The sequence below is a fragment of the Ambystoma mexicanum genome, chromosome 2q, assembly GCF_040938575.1.
Source record: "Ambystoma mexicanum isolate Mex_15411 chromosome 2q, UKY_AmexF1_1, whole genome shotgun sequence".
NCBI classification, from domain to species: domain Eukaryota; kingdom Metazoa; phylum Chordata; class Amphibia; order Caudata; family Ambystomatidae; genus Ambystoma; species Ambystoma mexicanum.
Genome location: NC_090924.1, coordinates 1,283,861,399 through 1,283,878,238, shown reverse-complemented (window position 1 = coordinate 1,283,878,238; position 16,840 = coordinate 1,283,861,399). Strand labels below are relative to the sequence as shown.

The following is a 16,840-nucleotide window of genomic DNA, read 5'->3' as shown; positions in this document are numbered from 1 at the left end:
GCTCCGGAGTGTACTCGAGATACTTCCTCGTGAAGAAGAAGACGGGGGGATGGCGCCCCATCCTGGACCTGCGACGTCTGAACAAGTTCATCAAGGCGCAAAAGTTCCGGATGGTCACCCTCCAGCACGTCCTGGGTCAGCTGGAGGAAGGAGACTTCCTGTCGTCGTTGGATTTGGAGGATGCTTACTTCCATATTCCCATCCTAAAGGGGCACCGAAAATTCCTCAGGTTTGTGGTCCAGGGGCGTCATTACCAGTTCAAAGCCCTCCCCTTCGGTCTACGGTCGGCACCCAGGGTGTTCAGCAAGTGCCTCGCACCGGTGGCGGCGCAGCTGCGCCGCGAGGGGATCCACGTCTACCCCTACCTGGACGACTGGCTCATCCGAGCCAAGACGAGGGAGCTCGCCGTGGTTCACACGGCAAGGACCGTCCAACTTCTCACGGACCTGGGATTCTCCGTGAACTACGCCAAATCCCACCTGGTACCCGCGCAAGACGCTCTGTTTCTGGGAGCGAGGCTCAACACAGTGTCCCTTCTGGCCTCCCCGTCGGAGGAGAGGACCAGGACCAGGACCATCCTGGGCAAGGTGCAGCGGATGTTGGTGGCCGACGCGGCCAAGGTGAGGTCCATCAAGTCCCTCCTCGGAATGATGTCTTCCTGCATCTACCTCATTCCCATGTGCAGGCTCCGGATGCGCCCGTTGCAGGAGTTCCTGGACGCGCGCTGGATCCAAACGACGGGCAGTTTCGAGGAAAGGATCACACTCGACGAGAGTTTCCGACGAGCGATCCGGTGGTGGGGCACCCGCGCGCATCTGACGGTGGGCATGGACTTCCAGACCCCAGCCCACCAGGAGACAGTGACCACGGATGCCTCCCTGGAAGGGTGGGGAGCGCACACCAAAAATCTGCACGCAAGAGGCCTTTGGCTCCCGACGGAGAAATCCCTACATATCAACGTCCTGGAGCTCCGTGCAGTGTTTTGGGCCCTCAGGTCCTTCCTTCCGTCCCTCAAGGGCAAGGTGGTGAGGATCTTCACCGACAACACCACCACCATGTTTTACATCAGGAAACAGGGCGGAACCAGGTCCCCAGCACTGTCCAAGGAGGCGCAGGACCTGTGGCATTGGGCCGTCGCCCAAAGGATATTTCTGGTGCCGTTTCATCTGGCAGGGATAAAAAACACCATCGCCGACTCACTCAGCAGGGAGCTGCGCTCGTGCCACGAGTGGGAGCTACGGCAGGATCTAGTGGATCGCCTCTTCCGACGGTGGGGCACACCCCAGATCGACCTGTTCGCGACGGCGACGAACTCCAAGTGCCTGAGGTTCGCCAGCAGGTTTCCCCAGGCGAGGAGCATGGGCGATGCCTTCTCGTTCCCCTGGGAGGGCCTGTTCCTCTACGCGTTCCCTCCTTTGCCACTGCTAATCCGGCTCGTCAACCAGCTCAAGAGGTCACGGTACAGGATGATCCTCGTCGCACCTGCGTGGCCGAGGCAGATATGGTTCCCGGACCTTCTGGACTTGTCAGGGTCCCCGCCAATCAAGCTGCCGGTGGACGCAGATCGACTCTCCAGGGAAGGAGGCGCCATCCTCCACCATGACCCGAAATCGCTGAACTTGCAGGCCTGGCTCCTGCAGCGCTAGAGTTTGGAGGATACGACATACCGGCCGACTGCAGAGAGGTTCTTGCGAAGGCCAGGGCGTCCTCGACTCTTAAATGCTACGGACACAAATGGAAGAGGTTCTCTGTCTGGTGCCTCGCACAGAAGATTAACCCTCTACGGATTACGGCTCCCCAAGTACTGCCGTACCTGCTGACGCTGGCCAAAGCTGGACTGGCACACGCGTCCATCAAGATTCATCTTGCTGCGATCTCCCGATACACCAGAACCACGGGCCGGACGTCCTTGTGGTCTCATCGTCTGGTGAAAGAGTTCATGAAGGGACTGTTCAGATCGTTCCCGCCGGTGAAGGCGCCAGCCCCGGCGTGGGAGCTCAACGTGGTGCTGACCAAGCTCATGGGACCTCCGTCCGAGCCTCTGCACTCGGCCCCGTTGAAGTTTCTGTCGTGGAAAACAGCGTTTCTTGTGGCCATCACCTCCGCACGACGGGTGGGAGAGATCCAGGCCCTTTCCTGCAAGGCCCCGTACTTGACTTTTCACGACACGAGGGTAGTGCTCAGGACGCACCCCTCCTTCATGCCCAAGGTACCGTCGGACTTCCATCTCAACGAACCCTTGGTGTTGCCTGTGTTCTTCCCGTCGCCTTCGTCGCCGGCTGAGAGGACTTTGCACTCGCTGGATGTGGCTAGAGCGCTGAAGTTCTACGTGGACCGCACAAAGTGTTTTCGGAGGACGTCACAACTCTTTGTGAATTTTGGACCTGTCAATCAGGGGAAGGCTCTCTCGAAGGCTTCCATTTCCAGATGGCTCTCCGGCTGTATCATGTACTGTCATCGGTTGGCAAACCGACCGCTGCCTGGCCGTCCGAGAGCCCATTCCACCAGAGCGATCGCAGCTACCACAGCGTTCCTTTCTGGTGTGCCCCTGCTGGACATATGCAGGGCTGCTACGTGGAGGTCGACGCACACCTTCACGAAATTCTACTGCGTCGATCGGGATTCCAGGGAGGAGTCCAGGGTCGGCCAAGCAGTGCTGCGCAACCTGTTCGCCTGAGGTGAGCCTGGTGAGGAGGTAAGATGCTTAATGTTGAGTTTGATGTGATGCTTAATATTGAGCCTTTGCCACCTCCCGTGGTTGTGCATGTGTGTACTGCTATGTATTCTTTATTCATGAGCATGTGAATCCATGCCAGACCCCATGCTGGAGAAGGAACAAGTTACTTACCTGTAACTGTTGTTCTCCAGCATGGGTCTGGCATGGATTCACATGCGAACCCTCCCGCCTACCCCTCTGCGGCTCTTCACTTGGTCATACTGCCACTTCACGTGCTTCCAAATCTGAAGATGGCTGCCAGAGGCGGTGCTTAGGTAGAGGGCAGTCATTGGCTGTGGTCAGTATGACGCAGAGACCAGTGATTGGTTACTACTACGAAAGGCAGATCAGAAACGAAACTGATACTGGTTTTTTCTTTACCGAGGATTCCCAGCCTGACGACGGGGAATATTCATGAGCATGTGAATCCATGCCAGACCCATGCTGGAGAACAACAGTTACAGGTAAGTAACTTGTTCCTTCTTCCCGTCACCTTCTTCGCCAGCCGAGAGGACTTTGCACTCGCTGGATGTAGCTAGAGCGCTGAAGTTCTACATGGACCGGACAAAGAGTTTTCGGAAGACGTCACAGCTTTTTGTGAACTTTGGACCTGTGAACCTCTCTCGAAGGCTTCCATTTCCAGATGGCTCTCTGGCTGCATCATGCACTGTCACCGGTTGGCAAACCGACTGTTGCCCGGCTGTTTGAGAGCCCATTCGACCAGAGCGATCGCTGCTCCCACGGCGTTCTTCTCTGGTGTACCCCTGCTGGACATCTGCAGGGCTGCTACGTGGAGGTCGACGCACACCTTCATGAGATTCTACTGCGTCGATCGGGATTCCAGGGAGGAGTCCAGAGTCGGCCAAGCAGTGCTGCGCAACCTGTTCGCCTGAAGGTGGGCCTGGTGAGGAGGTAAGAGTTGCTTAATGTTGAGCCTTTGCCACCTCCCGTGGTTGTGCATGTGTGTACTGCTGTGTTTTCTTATATTCATGAGCATGTGAATCCATGCCAGACCCCATGCTGGAGAAGGAACAAGTTACTTACCTGTAACTGTTGTTCTCCAGCATGGGTCTGGCATGGATTCACATGCGAACCCTCCCTCCTACCCCTCTGCGGCTCTTCGCTTGGTCTTACTGCCACTTTACGTGCTACCAAATCTGAGGATGGCTGCCAGAGACGGGGTTTAGGGAGAGGGCAGTCATTGGCTGGGGGCAGTATGACCCAGAGACCAGTGATTGGTTACTACTAAGAAAGACCGATCAGAAACGAAACTGATACTGATTTTTTTTCTTTACCGAGGATACCCAGCCTGACGACGGGGAATATTCATGAGCATGGTAATCCATGCCAGACCCATGCTGGAGAACAACAGTTACAGGTAAGTAACTTGTTCCTTATTTTGCCAAGGACTGACGGATTTAAGAACTAGCCATTTGATAAAAGCTTTTGAGTCATATGGAAGATGGGATGAGAGGCAGATTTGGTCTTTTCTGTTAAGAGGAGAGAGTTTGTTGGCTACCGTTTCCCTCTTGCAGTTTCTGAAAGAAGTTTTTGACTAGCCTATGTAATGATTTTAGATTTCTATTCTGCTTTTTTGTGAGGACTTCATTGGCTATTGATGAGTGGCACGTTATGTTTGAATGTTTTGATAAAGGTTTATTTGAAACCATAAATCAATAAAATAAAAAAGATCCCATTCCCCTTCCCCCGGGAAGCAAGAGCGGATCCTACGGTGTAGGGTTTTCATCCCCTATGGAGTACATCTACCCATCACAGACTTACAGATACTCGCACCAGGTGATTCAGCGCTTTGACCAGGTGAGGATACCCAGTACCTCGGAGGGCAGGGCCCCTAAGTGCCCGGCGGCTAGAGAGGACCGATCCTTCGAACGCTTCCTCTTCATCATACAAATGAAGGAGCTCTTCAAGACATTGTGAAGGAGGTCATCCCCCAGACTATGCAACTTCGGCCCCCTCCCCTGGGTGGTACTCCTGTTCCGCCAGCGATTCTGGTGCCAGTCGCTACACTGGTGCAGGCCCTACTGTACCACCAACGCCTCCCTCTCAACAGCCGTTGGACTTGTCTGCAGCTCTGGACTTGGGACAGTGTCCCCTCCGGCACCTGTGTCCCAGGCCCGGATTCCCTTCAACCTGTGAAAAAAGGGGTGAGGGTAGCGATGATGACAGCCAGGACGATCACTCTGCATCCGTTAAGGCCTTTCATGACTGCCTTCAGGGCCTGGTGGCGTTCTGGGTGGTCCATCTTCCAGAAGAAGCCCTGCAGGAGTCGGGGGTGTTCGCAGAGGTCTTGGGGAAGCGCACCACGGTCCAATCCGGCATTCCCCTCTAGAGGGATGTGCTGCGGGTGGCACGGGAGGTCTGGGAGAAGCTCAGGGCCAACACCAGATAAACAAGAAGTTGGACAGCAGTTTCAGGCTGATGGACGGGGGGGGGCAGTCCTCCATGCCTCCCACCCACATCACCTTTCCTCCGTGGTGGCCGCGGCCTCACTGTATTCTAAACCATCATCTTTGTTGCCTTCCTCCATGGGAGCCACCTTCAGTTGCCTCTCCAAGGAGGACAAGGTCCTTGAGGCCTTGGGAATGCGCTGTTACTCCATCTCGGAACTGCATCTGCAGCAGGCCAATGCTGACGCCATCTTGGCTGCGGCTAACCAGAAGCTGTGGCAGGATCTTGGAGAATTTCTGCCCAACCGCCAATTCGGACAACCAGCCTCCTTCAAGGCTGGGCAGGCAGATGTCCAGACCATTGCACAGGACCTCATGGAGTGTTCAATCTCCCACATTGACACAGCCAGCAGAGGGCTGTTTCTTGGGGTCGAGGTGAGAAAGACGGCATGGATACATGCCACACATTTTTCATCTGATGTGCAGGAGCGGATCCAAGACCTACCCTTTGAGGGCGTGGACCTTTTTCATTTGTCCACCGATGACAAATTTACAAAGAAGAAAACATCTCTGCAAACCGCCTAGTCCTTGAGGTTCCATATCTTAAAATCGTGGCAAAAATGGCAGTGAATGCAAAATATCACAGTAAAAATGCTGTGGTTTTTGCGCCACAATCATGTAAAGGATGCGGGGGACACCCCCGTAACCCCTGCTCCCCTTAAATGGTAAAATGGGGTACACTTCTACTGGGCCAAACCGCTGCATTTTTGCTGCGATTTCTTTTACTGGCAACATTTTTGCCACGATTTTATTACCTGATACCGTCCTTGGCCATTTTGGCAAAGCTATGTCAGAAATCCTTCCCTCAATACCAGGGTAGGACTGAGTTCAAACCCCGAACGACAATAGAAAGAAGCAGCATAGGACTTTGCATGCGTTTTCTTATCCCCCTCCTCTGCCCCCACTACTGACGCCAAGAAGCAGTGACATCAGGGTCGGAACAGAGCTCGCCTGTGGGCGACGTTTGGCTCCGTTCCAGGACACTTGGAAGCATCTTTTCAACAACCCGTGGCTCCTATCCGTAGTGTCCACAGGCTTCAGTATTACTCTTCCTTGACCTCTACCATCCACTCCTCCTCTTTGTCAGATCGAGTTCCCGGCTCTTTTACGGGAGATTCTGTCTCTATTGGAGATGTAGGCGATAGAATCGGTTCCTCTTGCAGACAGTGGCTTCGGTTACAATTCCAGGATTTTTGTGGTACTCAAGAACATCCAGGCTGGCCTGAAGATAGTCCCGGACCTGTAATTTCTAAACCTGTCTTTACCGCTGGAACACTTCCAGATGATTACTCCTGCACACATAACTGACTCAATGTGTGCAGGGGACTGGATGTGTTCCCTGGACCTCAAGGATGCGTACCTGCATGTTCCCATATATCGGCCTCATCAGAAGTTTCTGCAGTTGACGATTATGTCATACCACTTTCAGTACAAAGTGCTGCCCTTCGGCCTGAACTCGGCACCTTGTGGCTTCACGAATGCTGTGGTGGGCCTTCTCGGCTTGGAGGGCCATCACCTGTACCCTTATTTGGATGACTGGCTGGTGAGGGCAGAGTCACCCGAAGCAGTGGTGCCCTCCTGCCAGAGATCGGCAGATACCCTTCATCAGCGGGGGTTTTCCCTCAACCTGAGGGAAATCCCAGTTATGCCCTTCACAGGATCTGGTCTTCATAGGGGCGTGTTGGAACACTACTGTTCAGCAGGTGTTCCCCATGCCCAATAGGCTGATGTCCCACCGCAGGCGGTGGGGCAATTTCTGGGCAACTTGATCGCCTCATCATGGTGGTTCTAGCACATTCTGGGCCTGATCGCCTCCTGCGTGCTGACTGTACAGCACGTCTGTCTCAAGGTGAGGCACCTCCAGCTCCAGGGTTTCAGTCAGACAGGATCCCTATTCCACTGCTCTTTTTGCCAGATCTTTTCTGGTGGCTGATGGATGGCAATGTTTCAGTGGGAGCCCCCTTCACCCGGCTTAGCCTTCCCTGCTGGTGATGGCGGACTCCTCTCTTTTAGGATGAGGGCTACTCTGGAGGGCTATCTGATTTATGGACCATGGTGCAGGGTAGAAGCCCTCCTACATATCAATATGCACGAGCTTCGGCCAGTGGGCCTGGTCCTCATGGCGTTTTTGCCCCTAATCGGGGACAAGTCATTTCTGGTTAGGACAATTCTACCACAATGTTTTACCTGAACAAGCAGGGTGGCACCCGTTCCGCCCTCCTATACATGGAAGCGGTTTCAGTCTGGGAATGGGCCCTCACGTAAAGGATTTGGATTTCACCCGTCCACTTGCCAGTGGACAGCAATGTAGAAGCGGATCAGCAGAGTCGCTTCGGGTCCAACACCTACGAGTGGGAGTTGCACAATGACTCCTTGTTTCCCCTGTTCCAGCGTTGGTGGTTCACAGATCTGGACTTGTTCGCCTCTCCTCTGAATCCCAAGTACCCCCAGTTTGCTTCATGGGCAGGGCGGGTTGGGGGTCAGTGGGCGACGGCTTCCAGATCTGATGGCACTGTTGGGAATTGGGGCTGGGGCAGGAAAAGGCGTGCAGTGTGTGAAACATTAATAGAACTACATTTCCCAGCAGCCGTTGGGATTTTTTGGAGTCCTAGGCTTTGCGCGCAATCACAGCTGTTTTATATTTGAGAGACTATTTCTACGCCAGCCGCCTGTGCTCCGGTGTGGATTATTGGCGATATTCAGCACAGGGGAGGGGGGTCACTGCGGTGTGGACGAAGGATTTTGGAGTGGACAGGGACACCAAAGGAATGCAGGAGTCTTCTCAGACCGGGCCGCGGCAGTGACTGTGTCCGTGGCTCGGCAAGTACCACGCTCTGCAACTTCTTGTCCGGGGTGTCCTGCGAGGGCCCGTGCACTCAGATAAGTGCTCATATGTTGTGCTGAGTCTACTGATCATGTGTTTGATAGCGGGGGCCGTTTCTCATGTGAATACTTACTCTGAATAAGCACCACAGCCGCTTGTAGCATTGCCCTTCAGAGGAGAGGATGGCTGAACTGTCAAGCGGCAGACTTTTGTGTTTAATTTTGGGTGAAGGAGGGCTGCGGTCAAACGCGGAAGATATGTTTGGACTGGGAAATAGCGTGTGGTTTTGAGCAGGGTCATTACATGAGGAGAAAGGGTGCATTACCCTGCATTTCATTTTAAAGGAAAACCCTGGAATGTAATGAACTGCCATGTTTGCTTTTGCTTTCCCAAAGGGCCATGTGTTTGTTTCTTCATCAGAAGGGGAAACATTTGTATGTGCCATCCTGCTTGCTATTGTGTCAATATGTGTTTTTCATGCTACCATAAGCTCAGTGTGCTAGGTTGCCAAGATGCAGTAAGCTCTGTCATGTGCTTCCATGCTGTAATAAGTTCCATGTCATGTGCTGTCAGGCTACAGTGATGTTCAATGTTATTTTCCTGCCTACTGCTTATGTTCTATGTTATATATGTTTCACATTTGCCAGCAGTAGGCTCTTAGATTGTCATGATCTCTGCTTCCAAAAGGTCAGGGTTTTCCCAACTCCCTTGGAAGCAGATCCATAACCCAGGTTCCTAGTGCCAACCAGTCCCAATTGGGACCTTTTGGACCCAGTCCTGGCGCCAGTGGCACCAGGCTCATAAATATGCCCAGTCCCAGCGCTGGAAGCGCCGGGCTCATAATGCTTGGGTGGACTTACCTGCAGGAGACCATGCTGCTTACTTGCCTGCCAGTTGAGCCTCTGATCCTCTTCTGTTTGGAACTACTTTTCCTGTTGGGTGGGCAGGAGCCACTCCCTAGGTTCAGAACACTGGAACTCTTCTGGAAAGCAGGAACTCTTTTCTTACCTAGGCGTGGCTGTGGAAGGAGACACCTAAGCACTACAGGAGGCTATTTAAACCACACCCGATGGATGAATCTTGCTTTGCGTTATTCTGCATCCTCTGCAGCAGAACGCTCATCGTGTCTTCTGCATCTGATCCTGGGCCTAAGGAAAAAGGCTTACCATCCTGAATCCAGTCTTCAGCAACACCTATAAAGACAAGAAAGAACAGGTTAGCATTACGGTCTTCAGTGACAGCTCTTCACTAACCTGGTCCATCGGCTGTCACCAACGCCTCGCGCTGCATTCCGACATCTGCAAGACAAAGGCTTACCTACTCTTCGTGCGCTCCGGAGGTCTTCACACTGCATTCCGGCATCTGAAAGACAAAAGCTTACCAACTCTTCGCACGCTCCGGAGGCCTTCGGCGCTGCATCCCGCATCTGAAAGACAAAACAAGGTGTGTTTAAAGACATTGGGGAACTTTAATACTCACGTGCCATTACTCCTTGCCACATCTAACCCAGTGGGTATTCCGGCACCCTGCAGCCGCTCCGAACTTGTACCTGCAAAATAAAAAGACAGTTAGAGCGCATCGTGAAGCAGGCAACAAGCGCTTACTTACGTGCTTCCAGGCGCTTCTATTCATCACACGGGCTCCATCTTCAACTCACTTCAGCCCGTCATCCACCATCGCCGGAACCCTGCAAAACAAGAGACATCATTACTAAAGACTTTAAAGACATTAGAAGTACTCGAAACTTACCGTTCGTGCAGTAAACGACAGACAGCAGTCCTCTGAAGTCAAGAGGCCTGCTCCCCTTATCCAGTGAAGAAACTGGTTACAGCACCCTGCCCCGAGGCAGATGGAGAGCACGGCGTTCACTTACCTAAGGTGAGAGCGTTAACCTTCGGGGTTCTACAGGAGAAGAGAAAGGGAAGAAAAGAGAGATATTTAATAACCCAGTTCATTAATCCCATATTTTCTATCTGCAGACATCTTACCCTTCGAGTCAGACATACAGTGCACAGAGGTCCAGCCCAAAGAGCCAGCCGTGTGGTACACATCACCTTTGAAGATACGGTATACGCCCAGTCAAGACCGGCGCCTCTACGGGAATCAGGTGAGCGTTACATAGATTGAGGTAGGGGTTGTTTGTGCCCTCTCTGATTTACACATGTAAAATTAATAAAAGAGACACTCCCTGGACAGGGAATAAGGCACAAAAGAGCAGGCTGCGAGAGTTCAAGGAAAAGTTCATCTAGATCTCTGAGAGCGCTCTGACCACATCAAGGTTACAACACATGTATATAGTACATTGACATCTTTAACATATGAGGCTACGTTGGACCTGGATTGGTCAGCCAGGGTGGTGTCTTGGGTGTGGGCATCATCTCTTCCTCAGGGTTAGTTGCTTGGTTGGCGGGAGGATTGACGTCAGACAACTGTGCTCCGGATGGGTGAAGGTCAGGTCGCTGTGAAACACGGTGGTCACTATCTAAGCTAAGAAAATACATTCTGAGTAATGCATGCACTAAATAATAGTTGATCAAAAGACCCTCAGTAGTGTATCCTGTCATTATACAAATCGCACAACATATCATCTACGACATTTGGGTTATACAGGTCACAGGTTTATAGGCCTTGACCACTATAATACTTTCATTGAACTATAGGGTTACTCTCACAAGAATCTCAGGTATGTGGCACTTGTTAGTATTGGGCACGATATACTGCAGCAAGGGTCTAACGTTAGTTGGGGGTCTGTTGGGTGGGCTTTATAGCACGGTTGGCAGTCTGGCACATGAAAGGAATGCCTTGCAAGGACACAGGGTTAGAATGGCAATACGTTTCAACTGGCGAGGGTAAGAGGGCAAGGACACTTTTGTGGATATGGACGAGCTGTGTTCTTGGCTCATGTTGGTTCACATGCAGGACAGTGATCTCAGACGAAAAGGGATGTTACATTTATTATTTGTTGCAAGCAGCTCCGGCTTCAGCGTGAGAATGGAGCTGCAGAGTTTTCCAGTTGGAGTGGGGACGAGGGTGGGGGCCATGTGCTCTGAGCTACTGCGGCGGGCAAAAGGGAGAGATGCATTTTGTACTATCGCAGTGAGGCCTGGTTACCAAGATGGAGTCGAAAGGGGGTACAAAAAATGGATGCCCTGTGTCCTGCTTGGTGGTCCCATCTACGCGAATGTAACCCAAAGTTAACATCGCATAAGGGCGAGGGGCGTACCCACCACTAGAGGCACTTGGTCTGAGTTTTGTACTGAGAAGTGATGATAGCGAGGGGCCCATTGGCCCCTCGCTCCCACACAGCGTCTTCAGGTTCAGGTTTTTGTGCAGGTCCTAGGTACTGATGACATGTAGTGTGAAGAGTAGGCCAGGAGTGTTAGTATAGATGTGTTGCCTTTCCTACTTCCCCAAACCTATCCAGTTGAGTTTCCCTCATCCTCCTTCCGGTTTTCCTCATTCCCCCTTCCTATCTCTAATCCCTCTTCCCCCATTGGCTGCCACGTGGTTCCAGGTGCCCGTCCCGACCACGGTGGAAGGGCCGATCTATTCGGCTTCAGTGATTCGGGGGAGCGTGTCGATATTCTCGCCTCCTGTGAATTCTTGACAGGCTTGGCCGCAGGTGTTGCGCATTCCTGCCCACCCCTTTGCTCCAGTGGACCCTGCGCAAGTTCTGGTCTTCCGTGGACTGCAGTCTCATCCTGGTTGCCCCGCACTGGCCTTCGAGACTGATTTTTGGATCTTCTGCAGTTGTGCTCCCAGGGTCCCGTCCATCTTGCGATTCCCCAGCAGGGACTTCCTGACGCAGCGGGGCAGAGCAGTGGAGTGTCTGGACCGGACCTGGCTCCTGATCTGCTGAGGCTTCAGCAGGCTCAATTTTCAGATGACAACTGGGACATCATTCAGCAGGTCCGCTACTCGGTCCTAGTATAAAAGCAAATGGACTAGGTTCTGCCATTGTGCTTGCAACAAGGGTCTGGACCCTGTCTCCTGTCCTCTGATTGACGTTCTGGCTTTTTCAGTGCACCTTTGGCGGCTATCGGGGCTAACACGTATTCCCCAGAGCATGTGTTTTTAGCAGCCAACCTGGTGGTTAAGGCACACCTCAAGGGGTTGTCTAGGTTTTTCGTCTGGTGCATAGGCCGCACCCGGTCTGGAACCGCAATGTGCTTCTTGTAGCTTTGCATCGGGTTAGCGAGGTGCTGGCGTTGACTTCATGCAAGCCCTTCACCACGTTTCAAGGTCATCTTGTGCACTCAACCAAACTTCTTGCCCAAGGTGGTCTCTCCATTCCATCTGAATCAAGAGACCTGCCTGCTGGTGTTCTTCCTGAACCCACAGTCAGAGGCAGAGTGACCCTTCCATTCCTTGGACCTCAAGAGGGTCCATTTTTTATCTCTCTCAGATGAAATCCTTCAGGAAATCCAAGGCAATGTTTGTGGCTTTTGAGGTCTTCTCCCTTCGGCTCTCAGGCTTCTAAGGCTTCCATAGCCTGTTGGATGGTCCAGGACACGGAAATGGGCAAACCTGTTCCTGAGTGGATTCATGCCCATGCGGTCAGAGCTAAGGCCACGGCCATTGCGTTTCAGAGACCTGCTTCTTGCAATGTCATCAGCAAGGCACCCACTTAGAACAATCTGTCGGCCTTCTGTAAAAACTATTCGCTGGACACCAGCTCCAGGCGCGATGCAGAGTTTGGTCAGGTGGTTCTGAAGATCCTTTTTTTGCTCCATCCTAGATATGAGGCAGGTTGTCACAGCTCCACCCCAAGTTCTTGTTTGGTGGAGTCGCCCACAAGGATGGAGGAAAGGGGACGGAATATATGAGTAATTAAAGTTACTCACTGTAGTGACTAAAATACAAAAAGTCCATAGTAACCTTTCCTCCATACGTCCCTCCCACCTTCCCCTGCTAGTATGCCAATGGCTTATAGGTATTATAACTAGCCAGGTATCTAAGCGTCCAATGTGTTCAAAGGTGACTGAGGTGAGGCGCCGGTGGGCAGGGCCTTGTGGGGTGTTGCCATGCCGAAGCGGCACCCCCCTGCCCTTTACTAAATTTTAAGGGGAAGCTCCTTTTTTCACTGCCAAAGATTCCGGAACCGTCCCATGTTTGGGGACACCCACAAGGATGGAGGAAAGGGGACTATGGTCAGATTACTCTAGACACTACAGTGAGTAACTTTCTTTCTATTTCTTTAAATGAACGGCATTACAAATTAAAGTACAAAACAATGTGTTGCATATATTTGCACTGTGTAAAATGCCACTTCAAACCTTATTATAGCTGTTATTACACAAGCCATGTGCCCCAAATTGCACCATCATTCTGTCAAGGGTGCACTCATAATTTCCAGACTGTATGAGTATTCTTTATCTAAGTTCTATATTTTTCTCCTATTCACAGGCCACATGTAGTAACCGCAAGATGGTTGGTTGAGTGTTTTTCTAAGGGCAGCCTGCAGCCTGAGGAAGAGTATTTTCATACAAACTATAGACCAGTGGAACTTCAGGCTACAGTACAGCCTGTGCAGAATCTAATAAATCAGAAAATGAATTTCAGCCTTGCAAAGAAATCACCTCAGACGCCTGTAAGACAACAGCAAGCGGACGAAGATCTGCTCTCGCAGTACATGGAGAGTGATTCAACATTAAGTAAGAGCAAATCAAATATTCAGAAAAGGCTGCCTTCTTACTATTATTTTGTTCATTGCAATTGTGACACTTAATATCTCTTCTGGCTCGTTTGTTGCCCTCTTGTATTTTTCTTTTTAATTTCATTGCATTTAAGTACCACCATACCTATTGGATACTTTAGTTTTAACTGTTTTTCCTGCATGAGTTCTAAATCTGAGGCCTTATATCTGATAGGCCTTATACTAGGCTTATATCAGGCTTGGAGTGTCCCAATTCACAAAGGTACTCTATTCCTGTGGAGGTCTCTTCACGCAGTTTAGGTAGTGTAAGGGTGCAGAAGGAGGAGACTGACACACAGGTGACGTGATGATTGTCATACACTTTTATTATAGAAAATAAAGAGAAAATCTAACTTTCCACTATCTCTAAGTGGTGTTTCCCTGCCTCAACTAAAATACTAAGGGTGCCATCAGAATGTCAGTGTAAATCAATAGTCCACTGTCCTGTGTCATCAAAAACCTACTTCTCTCCCTTACACTTTAACCTAAACTATAGATAATGAAATGTTCTTGGTCGCTTCTCCTGGACTAGCAACAAAAATTGACTTTCAGATTTGGTTTTATTCTTGGGGCATGGCTCCCTTCCCCGATTCAAAACTGTTCGCCAACACAAAAAGGGAAATGTTCTAACACTACTTCTTGACAGCCACACTGCCTATGTCTTTACACTCGGTTTCAGTGAGTCTTTATAACTTTGGCTACCAGAAGAATGACTCCCTCCTCCTGTTATCTTGATATAGCAGTTCAACACATCCAGGGGGAATTAGTCCCTTCCCCTGGTCCTGCTTACTCAGACAATTACACCCTTCGCCTTGTATCTGAGCATTACTGTTCAATACAACCAGAGGGGAGTGACTAGCTTCTCCTTCTATAGTTGTGCAGTAACCTAGACCCTCTGGTACTTCCACCGCCCAGCCCGTTCTCTCCCGTACCCTTCAGGACTTCTCTTGTGGGCTACGGTCTACTTCTGGGTTTACCTTTGCTCTGTTCGGGTCTCTCCGGGCTTCCGCGGGCTACTAGAGCACTGCGCCGGCTCTGCAATTTCTAGCCTTTTGCAGTACGCGTACCCTTTACAGACCGCTTGGTCCACCTCCCCTGCAAGGTCGGGTTACCGCTTCACCAAGGGTCCTTAAGCGTCAGACTCACTGGGGCACTTTCTACTCCTTTACATCATACCAGACTGCAGCCACTTGAATTTCCCGTGCTGAGCAGCTTCCTGGTCCTAGGTTCCTCCTGGGATGGCTGAGCAACATTGTAAGTCCTTTGTCGCTTCTTACCAGATATGGCCATGAACCGTATATTGCCATGAACAACTGGAATGCTCACTCAAGTTACATGGAGCGTTCTTCATGGCTCTGCACCACCTCCTCATCCCACTAATTGTCTGGTAGATTCTCTTTCGGTCATCCCTATACTCATGCGTCCCGTCCCCTTTCCTCCATCCTTGTGGGCGTCCCCCAACATGGGGATGGTACTGTAACCTTTGGCAGTGAAAAAAGGAGCTTCCCCTTTAAATTTAGCATAGTGCGCGGCTCTGGGTGTGGGAACACACCCGAGACATCGCCCTCCGGCTCCCCACCTCAATCCCTTTTTCCGCGCGGATGGTTTCGCACCCAGCAGCTTGATCGCAGGAACTTTTTTAGCAATCCGCATGCTCCCAGTTCTTTGTTTTTTGATTATTTTCACCTCCCCTTGGTGTCTTGCCTGCCCCAACGCATGTCGGCTGCAGGATGATTCACGAGATGCGCATCCTGCGATCGCTCGTTCACAGCCTCAGACCTCCATGTGCTCTGCCTTGAGTGCATGCTGCCCGACCACCGTCGGGACGCGTGCCTGGCTTGCAGCTCTCGGTCACCGAGTGTTGGGGAGAATTCTCTGTTAAGGCTAATTTCCCAAACCTAGTGAGTCCCCCAGCAGCTTTGCTGGATTTTTGGGGTTTGTTTTTTTCTCCTGCTAAGAGTGAGACTCTTTCCCTCCCACTCTTAGGCATGATTTGAGGTATGTCTCTGACTATTTGTGTGATTTTGGGCTATGGGGTCTTTTACTCCATAGGGTATCATCTATTTTTTGTGTATGTGTTACACAGCACCCTCAGTGCAGTACCACAGAGGTGTCATAGTGACCCCCAAACATAGACTCCATACCCTGGGACTGACTACTGTCTCCCAGGGCATGTGAAGTCACCATTGACTTTACTAGTCTTAAATTGTGAACAGAACCAGTACAAACCATCATATTGTGGAAGTACTGCAAGGGGTTTATTCGATTGCCCCTGGGTCTGTTTTCAAGGGGGCACTGTCCAGCCCCCCTTGTCGAGTTTCTGGCTGGTGGCAGTGGTTACCACGCGAAATATTCCACCAGAATATTTTCTATGGGATTTTCCCATTGATTTTAAACGCACCACTTTTTGGTGCAATGTTAAAGATACCTCCGGTTTATTTAATATTAAATCAACGGTTGGGTCTTTTTGCCAGAACTCTTTTCTAAAATTTTTAAATTCAGAACCCTAATATTGTTAGAACCATTCTTGCGCTGATTTTTCTCTCATCTGTGTTATTAAACCATTAGTGATTTGCATTAATTAAAGTAATTCCCATACAGAACGGAAACTAGAGTATCACACATGAAGAGCTATGAGCGGCCGTAAGTAACTGTGGAGATTCATGTGTGGCATTCTCTTTTTCATAGTCATAAATATAATGTAATAAAACGTATCTGTCATTTTTAAACTGAATTCCTGTTCCATTTTCACGCCCATTTTGCAAAAACGCCTCTCACCAAAACCTCTATAGCTTTTTCAATTTTAAAGACAAACGAAATTTCAACTCTCACTGATACCTAAGACCCTTACCTACATCCACAACTATAAACCGCATCGCGGAACAGTGTATTTAACCTGTTTTTCTCCAATATCGCATAGTAAAGGTTTGCCTTGAATTTAGTTTTCAAAAGTTTACACGTGTCGTTTTCCCATCTCAAAGTGCTTCTTCCATCCCATCCTGATCTAAAGTGTGCCCTGTTGTTTATATTATAGCTCATGTGTGTTAGGACCTGTTTAGTGTTGCTTTACTCATAATTTTTATCCATTTAAGCATTTTTGCAACCTTTTGCATTATTTTACAAAGCAATTTTCACCT

The 16,840-nt window shown here is 50.6% G+C and overlaps 1 protein-coding gene across 2 annotated transcripts in view; it reads left to right on the top strand.

The window, feature by feature from the left end:
• Positions 1–16,840, top strand: part of TOPBP1 (DNA topoisomerase II binding protein 1) — a 1,370,800-nt gene that overhangs the window by 208,968 nt on the left and 1,144,992 nt on the right. For both annotated transcript variants that reach the window (XM_069648712.1, XM_069648711.1), the window contains exon 10: positions 13,415–13,662. In XM_069648712.1, coding sequence (XP_069504813.1) covers positions 13,415–13,662 — 248 coding nt within the window. The remainder of the gene's footprint in view (positions 1–13,414; positions 13,663–16,840) is intronic.